Source organism: Carassius carassius, chromosome 16 (genome assembly GCF_963082965.1).
Source record: "Carassius carassius chromosome 16, fCarCar2.1, whole genome shotgun sequence".
Classification (NCBI taxonomy): Eukaryota; Metazoa; Chordata; class Actinopteri; order Cypriniformes; family Cyprinidae; genus Carassius; species Carassius carassius.
This window is the reverse complement of record NC_081770.1, coordinates 28,817,730-28,839,041: the sequence shown is the minus strand read 5'-3', so window position 1 is coordinate 28,839,041 and position 21,312 is coordinate 28,817,730. Positions and strand designations below refer to the sequence as shown.

Below are 21,312 nucleotides of genomic sequence, written 5' to 3'. Positions count from 1 at the left end.
GCTCAGAACCAATGCAGGACTCATGAACAACTATCACAAAACAGAAAAACAGCCATGGATCATCAAGGAAATGACACATAATTAAGATTCTTAACTAATTAAGGTATGTACACTTTTGAACAAGGTCATTTTTATAAATTCAGTTATTGTTTTTTAGTTGTGGAGTATATATGAACATCTGTTATCTGAAATAGCTTATTCAGGACACTACTAAATAAAAAAAAATGACGCAATTTTCATGAGCTCTCTTATTTTGTTAAAATTATTAATATATTTGCATGTTCTGTAAGAAGTACAAAAATCATGGTAATGGTTCAGTTAATCCAAAATGATAATACCATGATACTAAGTGATACTAAAGTTTTTACAAGGTACTTCTAAGATATATATATATATATATATATATATATATATATATATATATATATATACATGGTAATGTCAAAATCATGGTTTTACATATCCATATACAGTGACACATCTAACAAAGTTCTATAATCCAGTCAAAATACCATGGTATTATCATAGGACTTTAAGAGCACGGGTGGTGAATAGCATTCTACCTCAGCAATTTATTAATGAAGGCTTGTATGTCCAACATTTCGACAATCAAATAAATTGTTCCAATCAGTGGAACCATTAATACATTTTATTCAGCTGTACTCATTTTTTATTTTTCCACAGCAAAGTAAAACTCTTCCTCTTCTTCTACATTATATATACAGTATTGCTGATACACTCAGTGCAACCCTAACCCTAACCCTAACCCAACGGAACTCCAGTGCAGATTTTCAGCACGTTGTGAGCAGATCTTGGGAATAAATCCTGGCTGCATTGACACGTGGAGTCCTAGATGCTGCGCATGATGTTCACAGCCACATGCTTTCGATGCTACATCAACGCATATGGAATTATGAATTGCCACTGTCTACCATGTGGCGCCTGAATATTCTCAAATGAAGAAGACAAAACAATGGGAGGATTCTACATTTTTTGTCTGGTTTTAAAATGAGAAGATTCTCACTTTAGAAAACAATCACGGATTTTTGGGCTAAAAACCTATTATTTGTTCACCAATGATCGATTCAAGAAGTAGTCATAGATGGCAATACCACACTAAAAAAACTGGAGAAATGTTGTTATTATTTTGGCATTATGTTTTGGTAACTGGTGAAGCTTGCAGGCTATTTTCACCACAAAATACATTTTATAAAATTAACAAGTAAACTAAATATATTGTTCATTAAAAAAGACCATTATTTTTACATTATTTTCATGGCAATTATTTTCACAAAATTGTAATTACCATGATGTGGTCCAGATGTTTTCCTTCCAGTTATTATTTTTAATAAGAGTAATTTTTTTATACAAACCTTTGTTTTGTGTTTTTTATATATTAATCCTGAATACCAAAATAACCGCAGTGATACCCCTAAAGTAATGTGAAGCCCCCAGTTATATCATGTTTAATGTATGCTAATTTTAAACTCAGTATCACAAAGGAAGAAAGTTTGTGTTTTGTAGGGTATCATTGCAAAAGCATGAGTGGCTCATCCATCCTAATGCCCATGGTTAAGTAAACACAAGAGATTGGAGACACAACCATCTGTACGTTTTAACAGGAGGCATCCTCAGAGGCGAATCTTCTTTAGTCTTTATATGTAGCCTGTTCTTAAATTACAATCTGTAAACTGCAACATTGCATCCTATTAGAAACTTCAGAGACATAACGTCGCATTTCATGGGCAGATGAAAAACCATTGTACTTAAGGTGATCTAAACCATTTAAAGAATTGGGAGAACATTGAATGCTCACAATTTCTGAAAGTATATGTTCTGAATGATTCAGAAAAACAATGACTAAGATGAAAAAGATTAGTTCATGTTTTTTAAGCCACACCAATGAAGGACACATTTCTAGGAAAGCTTCATCAACACAGTGGTATTGATGTGAATCCTGTTTATCTTGAAAATAATACGTATTTGAAATGGGGGCTCGTCCGGGATCTCTAAAGTTTCTCCTACAAGGTTGTGAGAGAAAACAGCTAAATAAAGACATGTTCATCAAACGCTAGACTCACGATGGAAACGGATCTACCATCTTTCATCTTTGCCTTCTCAATTTGTCTGACAAGAGAGACACACTGTCTACTTTGTTCCTTATTCTAAATTAAGACAAAGGGAACATAACAGGTATGGCGTGTATAAGTCATCTAAAAAAACAAATGAATCTCGTTTGTGATAGACGGCAGTAAATTAAAAGAAAAATTTGGTCTCTCTTCTTGATCTCCAGCTGTCAGGGGGTTTTAAAGGCTGCAATGCCATCGAGGGCGCTTCAGATCCTCAAAAGCAAAAGGGTTTTATGAAGAGTGCTCTACCCAAAAGGTCACTTGCTGGAGGGTTCACATTCTTTGATGATAATGAGGGGTCTTACAGAGGAGGATCCTTTGACAAAATGCTGTGTATGTATGTATGTATACATGTATGTGTGTATATATATATATATATATATATATTACTGAAAAGGTGCTAACCCCTCAATTTCTAGTAAAACAAAAATAAATGAAATCACTGAACATTTATGCTTTTAAAAACTCATCTGAAATGTATCACAACAGACTAATTCTGTAAATACTGTACATTTTTTGTTGGTTTTAAACAAGTGCAATTATTTTCTGTATTAAAAAAACTGTTCATATATCTTAGTTTAAACCAAGATCGTTCTTTAACCTCCATAGTTATGAATATTATTGTTACAAGACTTTTACATGCAATATAATATGAATCAACACCTAATGCACGTGGGTGGACAGATCGCAATCAGTTTGCACAAAACTCAGATTATCAAAGAACCCACACACATTCCCGGTGAGAACACTTTTTAATACAAGATTTAAACATACAGTGTTTGGTGGCATAAATTAACCAACGCTGTGTAACATGAAAGAGAATGAATAGTGTTTTTCGTCATTACGTTGGTGTTGTATTCTTTACTAGGTTGCACTTTTTTCCTAGCAACTGACCTCTAAGGTGTCTCGCTCAACACATCATTGTCATTTCTAACACCTGGACCCAAGGTCGACCTCAGCACCTTTATAAATGCATTGCTTAAATGTTCAATCTTTTGTCAACTCAGCTTGTCTTTGCAATACAGGTTGCACACTTTGTAGCATTGTTAAAACTCAGACAAAATGCTTAAAAAAAGAAAAAAAAAAAATAATAAAGAAAAAGACATACATTTATAAAATTAAAGAAATAAACTCATACACACACATACACACAAAAACGTACTGACGGTTTCCCCCACTTAAACCATTTTCGTTTTTAAGGATTGGTTATATTCATACAGAAAGTATAATCAAATCGTTTTGTGAAGGCTAAAAATATATGTAAGGCTGAATGATTTGACAAAAAAAAATGCGCAAAAGAATAAAAAAAATAACATTGCAAAATAGATAAAACTCAACATTAGCTCAGGGTTTGTGAAAATAACCAAATAGATTGAATACATACACAGACTAAAATAAATAAAAGGGACGGAGGGGAAACTATCATATTTTTACTTATTCATCGTTGCTTTTATTCAAATACTGTACGGAATAAAATGAAAAAGACATCAACTTAAGCAGACATAACGGTAGCAAACAAAAGCCATTTTGTAATCCGCATCTTTGGTTTTTCCACCTAAAATATTTATTCAGTGTTGTGCTAATGAGAACACAGTATCTTTACACTGCCCCCTCCCCACCCCAAAAAAAAGTGTTCTTGTAAAAACAGAAATTTACTTAAAAGGCAAAATTGTGTATGACAATAAATAGCCACTTTCTTACCCCATTGGCAAACTGTGATCATTTTTGCTTTAATTTCTAGTATAAATCTACCAGATTCGTCAGATTCAGGGTTAAAACAAATACACAACTTTGCTTCTTTGAAAAAATACTGAAAATGATTTTGCACTCTGTCAATGCCGTACCATGATGAAGTGCACTTTGCAATGTTTTTGTACCTAAATCCTACTGCACCATTTCCATCTTCAACCTTGCTGGTACGCACAAATGAAACATCAATCAAACCTCCATGGATTTTGGTTTGCTGATAAATCTATAAAGACTAAATGGAAGCATAAAAATACAAGTTATGATCACGCTCAAAAATATATCCATACATAACCTTCTACATGGCAAAACAATTCTGGGGTTGTGAGACTTGAGGAGGTTCTGCGTCACACAGATCTTGCACAATACTTGTACTGACCAGCCGTGACGATGCCACACCTTTATTATTGCAAATGTCACTTTTGAATTCAAAACCTCAAAACAAATTAGCGAAAAATACAAATCAGAAAAATAATAATACTATTTCATAGGACATTTTCCCTGACAACACAGTCCACCATTTCTATTTTGTAAGCTTAAAGCAAACTTAAAGAAAACCACCTAAGAAAAAGACCCATGAGGAAAAGCTATATAATGAATCAATTACCAAGACTAGAGTTTTACAAATTGCAATACACTATATATTTGTTTTAATAAACAATTTGAGGCTGTATCAAAAACTTTGTAAAAAAGTAGATTGTGATTTTATCAATCTTTTTTTTTCCTTTAATTTTTTCTAGTTTTATGATGATTTTGTAAATGAAACCAGTTCTTCACTCCTCCTATTCCAGGTCTTGCTTAATGATTTTTTTTTTCAATAACCATCACTATATATAAAAAATAATCACCCCTCATCTAAAACAAACAGTAATTTTTTTTTTTCTCCATTTTTTTTTTTTTTTTTACCATATCTGATTTACACACGTTTAGACTATACATTTATATCCACAGGCAGAATATTATGTACAGAAGACACTTGCTGCGATACCACCAAGGCAAAATATGGCATTCAACTGCAAATATATAATTATGACATGACATTTAATAAACAATACCGTTGTGTAGAGGATGGGTCACCATTACCATAATCTTCAGTCTTTATTTTGAATTATTTCGAGTGGATTCAAGGCATATACTCCATAATCATCACTGAGATATTATATATATATAATATAACAAAAGAAAGCTTGAAACAAACTACAAATCATCTGAAACCCGAGCTTGTTCTGGTTAAATAAAGTCTTTGAAATTGAGCAATCCGTCTCAATGACTCTCAGTAGCTTGAATCTAACTTGTGAACCATTATATTGGCGGTTTTGACTTGAGGGTGCTGAACATGGTTCCTGCTGTCTTATGAGAGAATTAACGATGTGAAGACCCCGTCAACCTGTACAACCAATTAAATCACAAGATTTCTTCATGGCTTATGGGAAATATGATTAAGTGAGATCAGTACCGGGCTCCGGCCTGTCAGGTCAAAGGCAGAATCTGCATAGACAACTCACTCATGAGATTACCGCCTCCAAAAGTTTCACATGGCTGGCAAGAAACTTTATAGCACAAATCTCAAGTCAGAACACACACTGGGATGTTCACTCACTGATTTAATATGTTTTTAGCATTTTTGAGAGGTGGAAAATAGTGTTTATCTCAGTGTAATACTTAAACAAAAAAAAGAAAAAAAAAGAAGAAGTAAAATCTATAATAAAAATTAAAGGTGATCGAGCATAACAACTTTCAAATATACAGTGGATTAAACAAATCTTTCATTTTGGCTACCTCTTCTTGTAGTGATTTAACTAGAAATGTGAAGAACAATAAAAACGGTTTAATTGTGTGTTAAAAGGCAAAACCATAATGAATCGACATCTTCCGTAACTGTCTGCATGGCTGTCCAAGTCCCTCAAGGCCATTCTTTTATTCCCCTTCTGTTATTGAATTTATCAATGAAACCTTTTGCACCTTCAGTCAGCTTTATTGTCCACTTATATTATCCAAGATTAATGAATTCAGAAGATAGAAAGAGTGCTGTTAGGCAAGGAGTTTTGATTCTGAGTCAGAAAATCGTGAAACAAAAAAAACTAAAATCAAAACAAAACCAATAATTAGTCAAAAAAGCCCATCGAGACACAAAGTGCCAGGACTGGAGGGTACATCCCAACAGTTTAGCAATAACCAGAGTAGTCAGAGGCTGAGGTTGTTTTTGCTGTCCTTTGTAGACTATTCACTTGCCCCACCGTCCCACATCTCCTTAAGAGTCCAGTTTAACAAAATCATCCCATCACATTCAAACCCCAATTTGCAACACCCCCCACCCCCTTCTAAAAATCCCATAATGCAAAGAAACAATGCACTGGTGTGGAACTACAAAAGTTCCCCATCCTCCTGCTCCGGAGGTTTTGGCAAACATTAGGGTGGCACGTAAGGGGGTGGTGATCTGTATGGGGTCATGTTCTTGGGGCGGGATCCTTTCCCCTCCATTGGCGTAGAGAAGGGTGGTGGTGGCTGGTAGGGAGGGGCATTAGGATCCTCATCATGTAGCGGTGTATACTCTCCCAAAAGGTCCTGGTTCAGAGGTGTTGTCTCTGGACTAGCCATGTTGGGATACTCTGGTGGAGGAAGCGGAGGCTTCTCCTCTTGAAGGATAAGGGGCATGCTGGAAGATGGGGGCGGCTTAGAGTCATCAAGCTCATCCGCAAAAATAATGGGCACTCCTTTCTTGATGAAAGTTGCTTGGTCTTCGATGGTCAGCTTGCCCTTACGCTTCTTGCGATAGCAAATCATGGCAATGATTCCTGCTATCAGCAAAATTGCTGCGACCACCACTGCCGGTATGACAGTGTGAAGATACACATCATCATTGCTCTGTCTTCCAGCACCCACAGCGGGAGTAACAGGAGAGGTGGTCGGATCTTGGATCTCACCTAATGGGACAAACATGTAATTGCGACAGCTTGCTGTGCCTCTGACAGTGATATTTAAGGCCTTGAAATCTGGTTCCATAACATGCATGAACTGTGGTGAGGGTCTACCCTCATTATTAGAGATTCTTCTGCTCAGCTGCTGTATTTGCTCTCTTGGGCAGGGGTTTTGCTGAAGGCTGTTATTGGTCCATTCAACTATGATAGATCCCTTCGTGATGTTTTTCAGTGTAACGGTGCTACTGTTGCGATCACCAAAAGACTGAGCCAATTTCTTGACAAGAAGGATCTTCTTGTGAATGTCATTGGTGACTGAACGTGCATCTCCTTCAAATACAGCAGTAAACAAGACTGGTGACTTAACATTGTTTCCCCATCGATTAACACGGACCTCAAAGGCATCTATTGCATAGAGACCTCCTTTGTCAGTTGCTTGCATGAAATACTCATGTTTTCCTTCATGCCCCTGGTCTGGTAATCCATAGAGCAACTGGCTTGTGCTATTGAACTGTATCCAAGAATCATCTCCAACCACATCATTGCCCTTGCGCAAGGTGAGTCTCAACTTATCAGTAGTTCCATCCTCTTTGTCGAAAAATGTATCAGGTGGAACCTTCACCTCGAAGTAGGTGCCAACGTAGGCATTCACCTGGTCGATTGGGTTTTGCAGCTGGGGTTTTATATTGCCTTCAATTTGGATAACAGGGGGTGTTGTGCGCCTTGGTGGCTTGGTTGTGGTGGTCTTGGGTTCTCTTGGTATCGGAGTTGTCTTGGGTCTCTTTGTAGGTCTTCTGGTCGGTTTCCTGGTAGTGGGTGTTGCTGGGGTCACAGAGGGCCCAACATACACAGGCCTGGTCATGGTGGGCTGGATGGTGATTGTGCTGGTGGTGTCTATTACTCGTGTTGGCTGAGGGGGGCCTAAGGTTGGAGTGTAGGCAGGGGGATCTTTGTTTCGAATGGTAGGTTTCATAGGAAGTGGCATAGGACCACGAACAGGTGGGGCAGAACTCTCTGAGGTAGGAGCAATAGATGGAGAAGTCGGTGTGGGAACGATACGGGTTGGGGGGTCAGGGTAAGTTGTTGGGGGTGGTAATGATTGCATGGGAGTGGGGGTGTTGTTGAGCTGCCTTCGCACCCTTTTAGGTACATGGGGCTTTTTGTTAGCGATATGCCATCCAACGACCGGATATCCCAACTGTGCAGACATGGTTCCCTCTTTTGCTGGAACCTGAACACTACTGATATCAGGAATGCTGCTTTGATCCAGACTGCAACCAAGTTTCCAGGACAAAAGGGCTCCATTTTCAACCACTTTCTTGGCATTTCCCGGGCCTGCCATGAAAGCAGACATGTCAAACAAACGGTTATTGACCACAGGCAAAATCTTCATGTGCTGAAGTCCCATGCCAGAGAACTTCTTCATGTTAGCAAGTAGTTCCACCCTCTGTTTCGGGCATATCTTTGTGAGGTCAGCATCCAGAATGACGGTAAGGACCGTAACAGGTTCCTCATTGCCACAGATGAAAGGTTGGACATCATTGCTAGCTGACTGTTGAATTGCAAGCTGGAAAGGGTCAGTATCAGCATGCTCCTCTGGGTGCACCTCAATGGAGAACACATCTGGGCTATGGGAGGCTTGGCTCTCATTAGAAACAGAAACAGATATGTAGTGAACGCCCTTGTCTGTCTCTAGAGGAAGGCCTTGAAGTGTGCCACTCTCTGCATCCCAGTGCAACCATGCTGGGAGCACATCCTTGCTTGCTTCTGTGATCTGTAAAACAGGAGGAGAAATAACGATTACCGCACTTGAATGACTTGAATCTGAAATGTAACAAGACAAATGAGCTTACAGTGATTCCAGATATGCACTGCCAAGTCAAACAACTTAAAACCTGAAAGTAAATCCCACTTTATAATATGACTAATATCCAATCACATGAATCAAAGCTGTCTTTGACGCATCATTTGTAGTTTTTGTATTCAGTCTTTCCTGGTTGTGAGCAAAGTCAGTATCTTGAAATTCAGTAAGACAAGAGGAGTAAAGACTAAAATGAATGAGTGCTCATAGAGTGGCATAGAGCTCCCTGCGGCAGAAGATACTCCACCAGCTGGAGAGCTGTTCAATGAGCGCTCAGTCAAAAATAACCAATAATGAATCAATGGCATTGAGATGATCCATTAGCAAAAACACGCTTCTTTGCAAATACAAAAATACATCCTCTGCTTCCAGCCCCTTAATTTTATCATTAATAAGTCCTGGTTAATACATTATGTAGAGCCAGAGCTCATGGGTTGGGTCAGTAAAACTCAAACCAGTGCACAGCAGTCACTAAGGGAGTGAGGGCATCAGCAGCTGGGCTTTTTATTTCAATTGACAGCCTTCAGAAGGTTTAGACACAAAAATGCACCAGCACCACACCCCTCTCTGCCTTTTACAATCTTGATTTTGAATTAGGGCTGTGACGGTGGCAGATTTTTACCACCGCGGTAGTCATGGACCAACAACCGCCGGTGGCGCGGTGTTGAGAAAAAATAAAATAAATAAATAAATAAATATATATATATATATATATAAAATTTATAAATATATTAGTGTCAAAATTTGCTCGTTAACGAAGGCGATCATTTTTTTTCAGTTTAACGTATTCAAAATATTTAACGTAGGGGCGGGGATGGCCACCCAGTCACAACTGCTGCTTCTGTCACTTTTTCTCATGACAAGAATTTATTCAGTCGCAGAATGACTGAACAGGAGACGTTTCAGACACGCGCTCCACTTCACTTTGTGCGCGCTTCCTTTGTGCGTATCCTTCGTATAAAACTGCGAAACAGTGCAAACAGTGTCGTGGTCAGTTAATTCATGGAATTACCAAAAAAAGGTGATTAAAGCTGACTTAAACTGTGCATGCATGTAATATATTTTATATACAATATATATTTATATGTATGCACGTCTATAAAATCAGCCCAGCACTGTCTCACTCATCTAACACATCCTATTTAACTCGTCAGTTCGTGTTTATTTGAGCACTCCTGTCGGTGAACGCCACCTGCAAAACACAAATAAATATCAAAGAAATAATGCAGTTAAACAAGAAACTAGCCTAAATAATTAAGTTAAATACAACCTTGTCTAACGGACGCGAGCGACTCAGCGTGACAAAATACTCATTATAATCAGATACTACACTGGATGCAGCACAACACGACATGATAAATCCCCCGTCCGATCTGTGAGGTAGGCGACACAGAGTTCAAATGTCCTGTATAGACACTAGACAGACTAAACCTGTTGCAACGTAGCAGTGTTGCATCCGGTTTACTTTTCCACTACCAAGCGAGCTCATTAACTCCTCATCTGCACGCGCTCTCTTTGAAATAGGAATCGCGGTAGCAACAGACAACCGCGGTAGCAACAGACCACCGCGATGACACGGTTGTCACAGCAACCGTCACAGCCCTATTTTGAATGTTCCCATCAACCAGTCAGTACATGTGTGCGAGTTTGATTGTGAACCTATTTGATCACTTAGAGTCATTAATAATTCAGGTGGGAGTCTAATTATAGGCTGATCTATAGTCTTGTTGATTGATAGTGTGTTTGAAACATCAACACTGCTTCACTTCAAAAGGTATGTGGCTTACACAGAACAGTGGTATTTTAGCTGATGCAAAATAACAATCATTTACACCGCTGAATCGGTCAAATTTTAATTTGTTTCCACATATATTTAAACATGGCACCTACAGATGGACCATAACCTGTAAAGTAAAATGGCAGTTATATTACTTTCTCACACCAAGCTATAAAATAGCTTAGTAAGGTATGTAAGGGAAGCTATACGATTACTTAGTATATAAAGAGGTGCAATGTAACATGGTCTACTTTTACGATGCTGTTTTCCTATCCTGATGTCCATCTCAATTCATTTATATTGTATGGAAATGTGCAGCATGAACATTCTGCTAAACATCTATTTTTTGCGCCACAAATGAAAAAGTCAAACCAACCTGGAATGACATTAGAGAGTATATAAAAAAAGAAAATTGGAAACCTTTTATATTTTAGGGTGAATTATTCCTTTAAAACATAGAAATGTGCCACAGCTATCAATTACAGAATGTGTCAAACTACGATCAATTCTGGAATCATCCTTCAATTAGAGAATTGATTCTGCACTGCCACTGAATCTATACTTGCGTTTTGCCTCATTATCTGTAAAAACCACAGCTAATAGATATACAGCATTGGCAAAAATTACCTTACATATTCTGTTTATATTCAAACTGAAACCATCCCTGCAATGAAACATATGGCACAGATGGCATGTGTCTACATTCTGATGCCTCTTCAGGCCTTGCTTTAGAACAAAACGGAAGGTTAAGGCAAGTCTTCAATGCTGCCTTCTGAAACTAGAGCATCAGTGACAAAACGAACACACACACACACACACACACATTTAGGGAACCACATAGTTTCCATAGTGATGATTCATGCAACCCACACTAAAGACAGTATAACTTCTGCCAAAGGCATGTTTCTCTTGACTTAAATGTAGAAAGCAAGTAAAGACAGAAACGAGTGCAGAGAGTACGTCAACAACAAGAATATTTACGAGTTGATTTTTCCTTCCTATTTCAGTTGCTGCGGCAAGCCTGCTGGGATGTTTCCGAATGGGACATGTAGAAAATCACATTCCTTTCCAAAGGTCATGTTAAGCAAAATGAGAGCCCACTTCGGTCACCTTTCACTGAATCTTTTTCCATACAAGGAATGGGAATGGCGACTGTCAGTCTTTAACATTCTGCCAAACTTTTAAAGCTGTTGTGCTCCACAGTAGAAAGAGAGTCAAGCAAGTGTGGAGCAACATAAAAGTGAGCATCTAATGACAATTTTAATTTTGGATGAACCATCCCTTTAACAACACTTGGGACCTCTGTGATAGGGTTGTAATAGCAAAATCTAAAAAGGCCTGATGAGAAGAATAAACTTTTCCCCACTGAAATGAAGGAATTACATGGATAAATCAAAACTCCCTTTCGTTGTGGGTCGAATAAAGCCGCCCATTGTTAGGGCACGCTTACAGAAGAGTCTGCAGGAATAAAAGATCCCATTGTTGGGATATGAAGACAGCTGAAAAGATAAAATTCATAGTTCTGAAGGAGTAGGCTCAGGCATGTCTTTGTGATATTAGAGAGAGAAATGGAGACAAAGGAGGCGGTGGGGAGAATTTGAAGTGGGAGAGCCCTTTAGTTTGGCCAAGCAGATGTTTACAATAAATGACTAACACATTTATTTTGGTTAAAAATTCGTGCAACTCCACTCATCTCTGTCTCTGAACACATTTACACATGCTTCTTAAAAAAAAATAAAGGCCCATCACATTTTGAGGAGCGAAGTATTTGCACTTCTAATTTCAAGACAGAATGACAACAGAGTGATCTAACCCACTCTTACTTAGTGAAAACGGATGGCCTTTTTCAGTGGACTGTGGAACATGACCCATTTTTATGCCGAAAATTAAAAATGAAATGTGGGGTGTGTTTAGGTCACTTGAGAGAGGGATTTACAAAGGGGAAGGGATTTTCAGCCGTCTAGCAGAAATCAAAACAGGCTTCAAGTGGCTGATGGCATTCCATTTCTTCAACCATCTGGGTAAATGAAAGTTATCAAATGAATGCCGATTCTGCATGCTGACATTTTTCTAGACAGGGAATGAAATGAAAACAGAATAAAGGCTCACCGGGAGAGCAGCTGTTTGTTTATAATAAAACTTTAAATTGCTATTCGGTGAGGAGGGAATGTCAGCTTTTGATCTTAGCTGCGAAACAAGCATGAACAAAAGCAGAAAAACGGAAACGTGCAGAGGAAAAAAAAAAAATGCAGTGAAGATAAAACTCATGAATGGCAAGGAGTATTCTTTATCGTGGATTGGTATCGAAACACTGACATGTTATGAAAGACTGAAAATTACAGCTCTTCTGGCCTTGTCATTTATGGGTGACAGGTGGAGATGGGTATATACAGTAACTCGACATTTGAATTCAACATAGGACCTATTTTATAGGACATCTGCAAAACGAGGAGCCTGAAGAAAGATGGATAAATTCTAAAAGTGGGGCTTATTTATGGTGTAAATCCACAGAGCTCCATTTCCTGAAACAATCACAAGGAGAACAGTCAAGGACACTTAACTAGTTAACCCCTAACTGCCCTCTAGTGGACATAACAGGAACTGCAGTGTTGTTTCATTCACACAAGCCAAAGGCTGTGTTCTGTTCCCTTTGTTTTCAATCCCACCTAAAATGAGAAATTACAGGACCTCGTTTCTGAAAACGAGTGGCTGCATAAAGACTGTTTAAAGGCCAGTGGTGCGGCAGAGTAATTCTAGTCTGCTATGACACCGGCATCGCAAAAGCTGGTTGCTATGCAGAGAGTATCATAACAAAAAGGCAAATATGCATCCACGAGACCCAAACGGAGCAATCTTGAGTTACATACGTCTCCCCTTCGACATACAGTGACTCATATTTCCAAAGCCATTTTATTATCAGCTGCAGGAATACAACTTTTCCACTGCCTCACTGCTGAGGCTAATTAGGTTTCAGTGCCAGTCTTTGTGCTGAAAAAGGGAGGGGCTGGAGAGAAGATGAAGGATCCTGTCGTCACGGACGAGTGTGAAGGAGCAGGAGGGGAGGAATTCAGAGAAATGAAAGGATGAGGGAGAGAGAAGCTCGCCGAGTCATTCAAACAGAATCGACATTAGCATCTGCCTCCATATCTCAAAATGATTGAGCAATTGTCAATTGGCTTTGACATTTAAGACTAGAGCTTTGTGCGGTTTTATTTATGTTCAAAACAGGACAAACGGATGTTAAGTTCTCTCTTTTTAAGCCTGTCTCCTTGGTTCCTTTTGATAAAATGGAAGCAAGAAATGTAAAAGCATGAAGTAGGTCAGTGACTTCAAAAGGATCTTTTGCACAGTAGGTTATTTATGAATATCTGAGGGTCCGAGCATTTCGTGGAAACCATAAAGATGGGTCTGGTGTGAACAAAGGGCTTTGGACTTTACTGACTCAAGATATTGCTGATAAGTGGTAGAGACCAACTGCAATACTTGATGCCAAGAATTCTTCAAATAAAATCATAATCAACTGAAATATTAAGTGCAAACAAAATTATAGTTATTGTCGTAAGTTAAAGAAAAAAAAATCTTTTGTTTATGCATTTATATTGTAGGAAAATTACTTATGTTATCCGTGTATCTTTCTATATACTGAGGCCATATTTACGGATGACAGTATGATCAAAACACTTAGCTTTTTTTGGGATATTACGTAACCATATAGAAACCTCATAGCCAGTCCCTGATAATCACCTTTACCACTCTGCTATGTTTTTGTGCTATTTCCGTGTACAACCAATCCAAGTTTTTAAACACTGCAGTTGACCAATATATCGCCAAGGCCGATATATTGGCCAATATTTGGCATTTTTCAAATATCGGCAGTTAAGTTTTTCTGTTTGCCCGACGTGTTTGCAGCGGGACTTTTATTTTGACGATGCGGAGAAAGGCAGCACATAAGCACACAGTGCTCACATTCTCCTCCTTGTTCGATGTCATCATTAACAGTTCTGTCTAATACAGATAGAAGTTTGTCTAAACTTAAAATTATTTATCATTTGCAAACGATGATTCTAAATGCTGTTAAGGAACGAGAGGGGAAGTTCACTGTGGGCTATTGGTCTGGACAGATCTGAATGGCTAAGCAAAGGAACAGCTGTAGGCAGCTTTAACTGTTGGGCGGTAGATTCTTTGGCACAGCCGTCAAGACAGATTTTCCAAAAGTGCACAAAGGGGCTTGTGGTTTCAACTTAAAAATGCGCTTGACAGGGCAGAAATGATCCAGTGAATGTAGGATTACAAAGAAACTCTGGGAGAGCCACCCAACATTCAGATGGGACGGAGAAACACAATGAACAGATACGGACAGGGTCACGCTTTTAACAACAGTTGACATGGACGGGGTGGTTAAAAAGGTCTCATAAATGGCTGGGTGGTCAACAAAAGATGCCTGGTCAGGGCTGCATTGTGTCTGCACCATTAGTGCACTGCTCGGTTTTCAGAATGAAAGAAATGCAAGCTGACAAGCTGCTAGAAGCACACACCTTGTTGGGCTTTATACAAATAGCCGATTGTAGCATCAGCTACACAAAAGCAGAAAATAAATTCCATGCCCTCACAGAAATTTTGGAAAACAAACAGATTTGTTTATGCTGTTGATCTAAATGTAAAGCACCCCCCATGCTTCAGCCCACAGTTTTCTGATAGCTCTATGCCATCCAGAATGCGGACCACGTGTCTGCAAGTAGTATTGCGTTATTACAGGGACCAACACATTTTATGGTCCATCAGTCATAAGGAAAGCGTAGAATAAGATTTGAGCAGTGCTTGGGGCAAAGTCACGTATTTTGCACTGACTGAGTACACTGGCTGAGGAGTGTGGTGCTATCTGATAGACCAGGAACGATCCACTGAGCACCAAAGGACAAATATGTTTGCATCCATTTTGAAGGATGCCATGTGCTCTGAAGGAACACCCTCTCACCTTTACTGTGCTCCTGGAGTTCTTCGCTTTGATGGGCACCAACATTTGGAACACCCGGCCCACCACCGCTGAGGAGTCTGGGAAGCCAACGGGCTGTGACACACCAGCTACTGCCGCTTCCACCTCATGTAGGTCTGACAGCACCGCCGAGTGCATAGACGCCTCCAACTGCCTTACATCACCTAGAACTTCCATTGGGTTCTGATCCCAGGAAGCCCGCACTTCTGTTACTGTCAGCACCATTGCGATCAGCAGCACCAGAAGAGTCCTGTCCCTCTGCCTCATAATGGGGCATCCCCCATCCCGAAACTTTCTCAGTTTATTGCGCATGTCTGCTTTTATTTTTTCTTGCTCGCACAAAAGAGGACGTCCAGTTGAGGGGGCAGCATGCACCCCACTGAGTCTGAAAGAACTGATCCTCTTTTCAAAAGCTCAATCCTCTCCTTTTGTTCCCGTTGCCGGCCCCTTTTCCCTCCTTTTGTGGAAGTTCCCTCAGTAGTTCTGAAATCCCATAGTTAAGGGGCTGCCTCTGAGACCTGCACTGAGAAAGAGAAAGAGAGGAATTAATTAACAAGCATTTCAATAACAAAAGACTACTCTGATTTGTCCGACCAATGCATCTTCAGAGTGATCCGTCATGTTGGCACTGTAAAATGGGGAAAAAATAAAGGTGTTGGTATTAGCTATGTATTTGTTCAGGTTTACCCAACCATCTACAGGGTCATAGTATCGGAAATGGGTCTTTATACAAGACATAGCTGGGTTTCCATCCAAAATTGCTGATTTAATTTATATGCGAAATTGGAATTTCGCATGAAACATTTGTGAATAAGCACCGATTCCATCCTACGAGTCAGAGAACTATTTTCACTTCCTGAAAAACTGGAACTAAATATCACTAAGAAAAGTAGGAGAAGCAACTGAGCATAATTATTTTCATTTTTATTAAATTGGTCACACAATAAATGCAGTCATTGCTTTCGGAGAAGATGCCTGCTGTTTGGGAATGCAGTCATGTAATTAAATAGGCAATACAGAAATACTTTGACGACAGACTTTGCTCGGGCATTTAAGAATGACCATAACAACATTTCAGATGCTGTGCAATGAGATCAGTCAACCGTTTAGTAAGGTTATGCTGTCCCATAGTGCAAAGTCACAAGCTTTTTAGATATTTCAATCTTCCATTATTTGCATTCAAAAACCTCAAGGGAGCTTAAAAAGTGTTTTGCAAGTTATGGTATTTATTTTTTTATTTTTTATTGACATTTCCGTCACTTGTTTTCAATGGAATAATTAAATGCGAATGAAAACGATGATGGAAAGATAGATATGTTTGTATTCAAAAATAGGTACCGTATTTTCCGGACTATAAGTCGCACTTTTTTCATAGTTTGGATGGTCCTGCGACTTATAGTTAGGTGCGACTTATTTATCAAAATTTATTTGACATGAGCCGAGAGAAATGAACTAAGAGACATGAACCAAGAGAAAACATTACCGTATCCAGGCGCGAGAGGGCGCTCTATGCTGCGCAGTGCTCCTGTAGTCTACACTGAAGACAAAGAGCTCCCTCTCGCGGCTGTAGACGGTAATGTTTTCTCTTGGTTCTTGGTTCTAAATAAATGCGACTTATAGTCCAGTGGGACTTACATATGTTTTTTTCCTCATCATGACGTATTTTTGGACTGATGCGACTTATACTCAGGTGCGACTTATAGTCCGAAAAATACAGTAGATGCAATTGACTAAAACAGAAATCTTGAGATGCATAAAATATATTTCTATAGCTAGTAATAGCTTTTAGATATTTAAAACACAATGCTCTTGGTACACACACACACAAAAAAATGTTGGATGCAAAAAATCATGCACAAGATGCAAACTTGTTGGCCTGACTAGTTGTTTGTTACATTACAATTACATTAGTCAATTAGATCAAAACCCAATTCAAATACCATCCAAGGTATCAAATAAGTTACGTATCATTAAGGTGCCGTAAATCACTTTAGGTTAATGGTATAAGCCAGATTTTCGGTCTCTGCCAGCACTGATGTTTCGCAGTGCTTGCTTACCCACATGCACGCATAGACAGGTGGATCAAGACTAATCTGATTACAATTCACAGCTCTCTCTCCTTTTTCTCCTCTCACACTGTGCCTTTCATTCGCTCCCTGCCTCATTCGTCACCGAACATGTCCCTGAAAACAAACACCCTGCACTAGAAGAGTAACCCGCTCCATGAGTGTTGAAAGAAATGGTCAGAGACAGGGGGTCAGTCCATAGCGACCAACTGATTCAAACACTTCAGAGGAATGCACCCCATCTGAATTGTCTCTTGGGGGGAGAGCTCTACACTCTAGAAGTTTGTTATTCATGCAGGTCTTTCATTCAGAGAGGAAGACGAAAAAGCCTGCAGTGAAAAGAGGGATGGGTTTAGTGCAGCCTGGGCCGCAGATTTTATGCATTTGAAGAGGGAGCTGCTCCGTACAATGCAGCTCATTTCCCCTGAGAACTGCTCTTAAGCCCTTGTATCCAACCTATGAACGAGAGAAGCGGATACGAGAGGGGTGAGGCGGTCTCTCACGCTCCCTGTGTTCGGTAGGAAGAGAGCTTCTTCAGAAGACTCCCAAACAGCAACACTGTAGGTCCAATTCACCTTGCTATCTTTCGGAGATTCATTCTGAAAGCCAGCAGGGAAGTTACTCCTATAACAAAGTCCAAATAATCAACAACCATTTTCAAAGTCAGGTTTATTTGTGGTCTCACCCAGATGCCGACAAAACACAGAAAGACACCAAAGGATAATCTAAACATTCTTAGACTAAGACATATGGTGGAAGGAAAAAACGAAACAAAAAAACACGAATACTACCGAGAGCAATAATTAGAGGTCGACCGATATATCGGCCGGCCGATATATCAGGCCGATATTTGTCATTTTTTTTATATATCGGCATCGGCCGATATCCGTGTTTAGTAGCGCCGATTTAAAGTCAGGCACGTCGGCGGGCAGCCCCGTGTTATTGGTGCGGTGGAAAGTGCTGCTGCAGCAGCATGTGAAGCACCCCAAGCCAAAAATTTTGGAAGATTCAACAGCAGTCCTGGGAGATAAAGGTAGTCAGAGAACTTCACTCTGTAAATGGGGTGGAGAAGTTGACAGCTCTAACAAACACTGCAGCGTGACGTTACCAAAGTAAACTGTCTCTGACGTTACTCCGCCCCACTCACAGACAGCACCGTGCTCGGAGAGACAGCTGTCCTGGAGCTGCCCAGAACGGTGAATCACATTTGTTTGGAGGCATGGTTTGATGCAGACAATAACCAGTTTTCCATCCAACTCATTTAATGTCAATATTTGATAATTTCCATGATCGATCGTCGTTTAAATTAATGATTAATTAATTACTTTAATGCTGCAAAATGCGTCTGCAGCGGTATTATTATTATGTGCAAAAGCCACTTGGAAAAAAAGCTTTCTCATCTGAATTAAAGGGGTTTTAGTCTGAATAAAATGCTAGTAGCAGGACTGTAAAATGAATAGATGTGATTATGATCATTTGATAAAATGAAGAGCGCGCGCCATACATTGGAGATCATTTTACTTTGTTGACTGTTTCCCATCAAGGAGACTGAATGCGCCTCTTTAAATGGTTTCGTGGTGCTCGTTGTTGTATTTTAAAACGCATCTGCAATGTTTTCAAATGACACACTATAGTAGTGGTGCAACGGATCATCATTGATCAATATCTTCGGTACGGCACACACGTGACCCCCGGATTGATTTATGAAAAAAAAAAAGTTGCGCATGTTTAGTCCACACTCAGTGGTAATGGCGAGCGGAGGAACTGAGGAGCTTGAACGGCCGGTTCATTTTGGATTCCCTGTCAGATATAATGATGAGGAAAGAGGTGAAAATATAGAGTGAAAATATTGTGCCAGATCTTTATGAACAGGAGAAGAAAACAGTTGTGGATGAACTATCCCGAGCATCCTCTGTTGCGCTCACGACAGACGGGTGGACGTCCAGGGGGACGGAGAGCTCTGTGATGATAACTGCTCACTTCATCACAGCACACTGGGAGATAAGAAGTCCGGCTATTATGTTAAAAAGAAGATATTATGTGCACTTTAAGTTGATTTCATATATTTTAATTTAATAATTTAATGTTAATAAAAAAGACAAAACGTATGTTTATTTGTCTTGGCCTTTTTTTTTTTTTGCTGATCCGAAAAATGATCCGATCCATACGAGGACGAGCGAGCGCGGGTTTGATTAGATGTATTTGGAGGTTATTGCTCACGTTTCGTTCTGCACATATCCAAATGTTTCCATATTCGCAATGTATCTGAATGTTAAACTATAATATTTTTTATTTATTTAATGTAAACTAGACTATAAAGATCCTCTTCACATGAGCAAAAACCTTGGCATAACAGCAGAGTGGACCGGTATACTACGGTCTATTTAAACTGACCAGTGTAACCTTTTAAATGTTTGGTTGAACATACTTTATTTTAATAATGAACAGACTGCGATGTAAGTTTGAAATTAGAATGCACTTTAGATGTTCTGTGGCATTTATACCAAACACAAAGGTTGCTGGTTGCTAGTGTGTTTGCAGCACTACTGTTATTTATTTTTTATATATTGATTTTTTTTTTATTTTTCAGATTTTTATTTTTAAAATTGTATTTATTTAAATGTATATTTAAGTTTACAATTATGTTCCAACAAACTTGAAAAATTCTACTTGATAAATGCTCTAAAGCTTTTATGTAAATATATATAATATATATATATATTTTAGGGGTGCACCGAAATTTCGGCCGCCGAAAATTTTCGGCCGAAATGGCATTATCGGTTTCGGGCCGAAATAAAAAAAACAGCCGAAAACGTAAACCGAAAATGAATGTCACCCGCCCCTCCCATCCGTGAGCAAACGCTTAGGTTTCACTCACGGTTGAGCTGTTATCACGCGTCTGCCTATCAAAGATTAAGCATGTCAAAGGGCTGTCACAATCAAAAATCAAATCAAAAAAAACCCTGACCTCTAAACATTGGCATCGGCTATAGAAAAACCCATATCGGTCGATCTCTAGCAATAATATTGTGATACTGTGAAAAAACATAAGGTGTGTTTGCAGGTTAAGAGTAGGAATTTCAAAGAAATGTTTAACAAAACATTAGATTTACTCAAACTGTGTGCGAGCCAAGGCTCATCAACTCCCGACAAACTGCTGGGAAGCTTCCGCCATAGGTTTTTAAATAAAAATAAATTCAAATCAGATTCCTTCAGTTCAATAAGCTATTCATTTCAAGTCACCACCGACTGAATCATTGGGATTTAGTGTCCGACTAATCTTGCGCAGGCTCTCAAATTTCGAGTCATTTGGAAAGGGTCACTGAAGTCCAGAGTCTCTTACATTTTTGTTTCCAATAGGAGCTTAGTTGAGAATTTATAATAACTGCTGATGTACCTCACAGGCCAACAAATAAATCTGCTAGAAATGTGTTATTCAGATTTTGCAAGGAGTGAAGACAGTACCATTTTCGATTTTCGCCCAGCAAAAAAAAGTCTTTGAAATGTTACCATAAACAATACCTACTTCAGTTTTTTTCACTAATTTCCTAATACTTGTGGTTTTAAAGTGAAATTTGTGCATGTTGTTCCAAAGACATGTTTCCTGATAATCATAAAAAAAGGGAACAACTTGCCTCTGAACTCAGTTTACTTTCTGGCAAGTCCTGTTATTGTTTAACCCCTCCTCAGTCAATTCCTGACAGACAATTCTTGTTGGATAGTTAGAAAAGTCATGCAAGTAGAAACGAGATGTGAACACTTTATGTTCACATATAAAGATTACAGAACTGTTGTTCATGAATATGTTACTACTGAGACACC

General features: G+C 39.0%; 1 protein-coding gene across 1 annotated transcript in view; it reads right to left on the bottom strand.

Moving 5' to 3' along the window:
• Window positions 1-2,862: 2,862 nt before the first annotated feature.
• Window positions 2,863-21,312, bottom strand: part of LOC132160085 (dystroglycan 1-like) — a 35,922-nt gene continuing 17,472 nt past the window's right edge. The window contains exons 2-3 of the mRNA XM_059569794.1: window positions 15,407-15,947; window positions 2,863-8,567 (exon numbers count right to left, since the gene is read on the bottom strand). Coding sequence (XP_059425777.1) covers window positions 6,285-8,567; window positions 15,407-15,736 — 2,613 coding nt within the window. The 5' untranslated portion in view covers window positions 15,737-15,947 and the 3' untranslated portion in view covers window positions 2,863-6,284. The remainder of the gene's footprint in view (window positions 8,568-15,406; window positions 15,948-21,312) is intronic.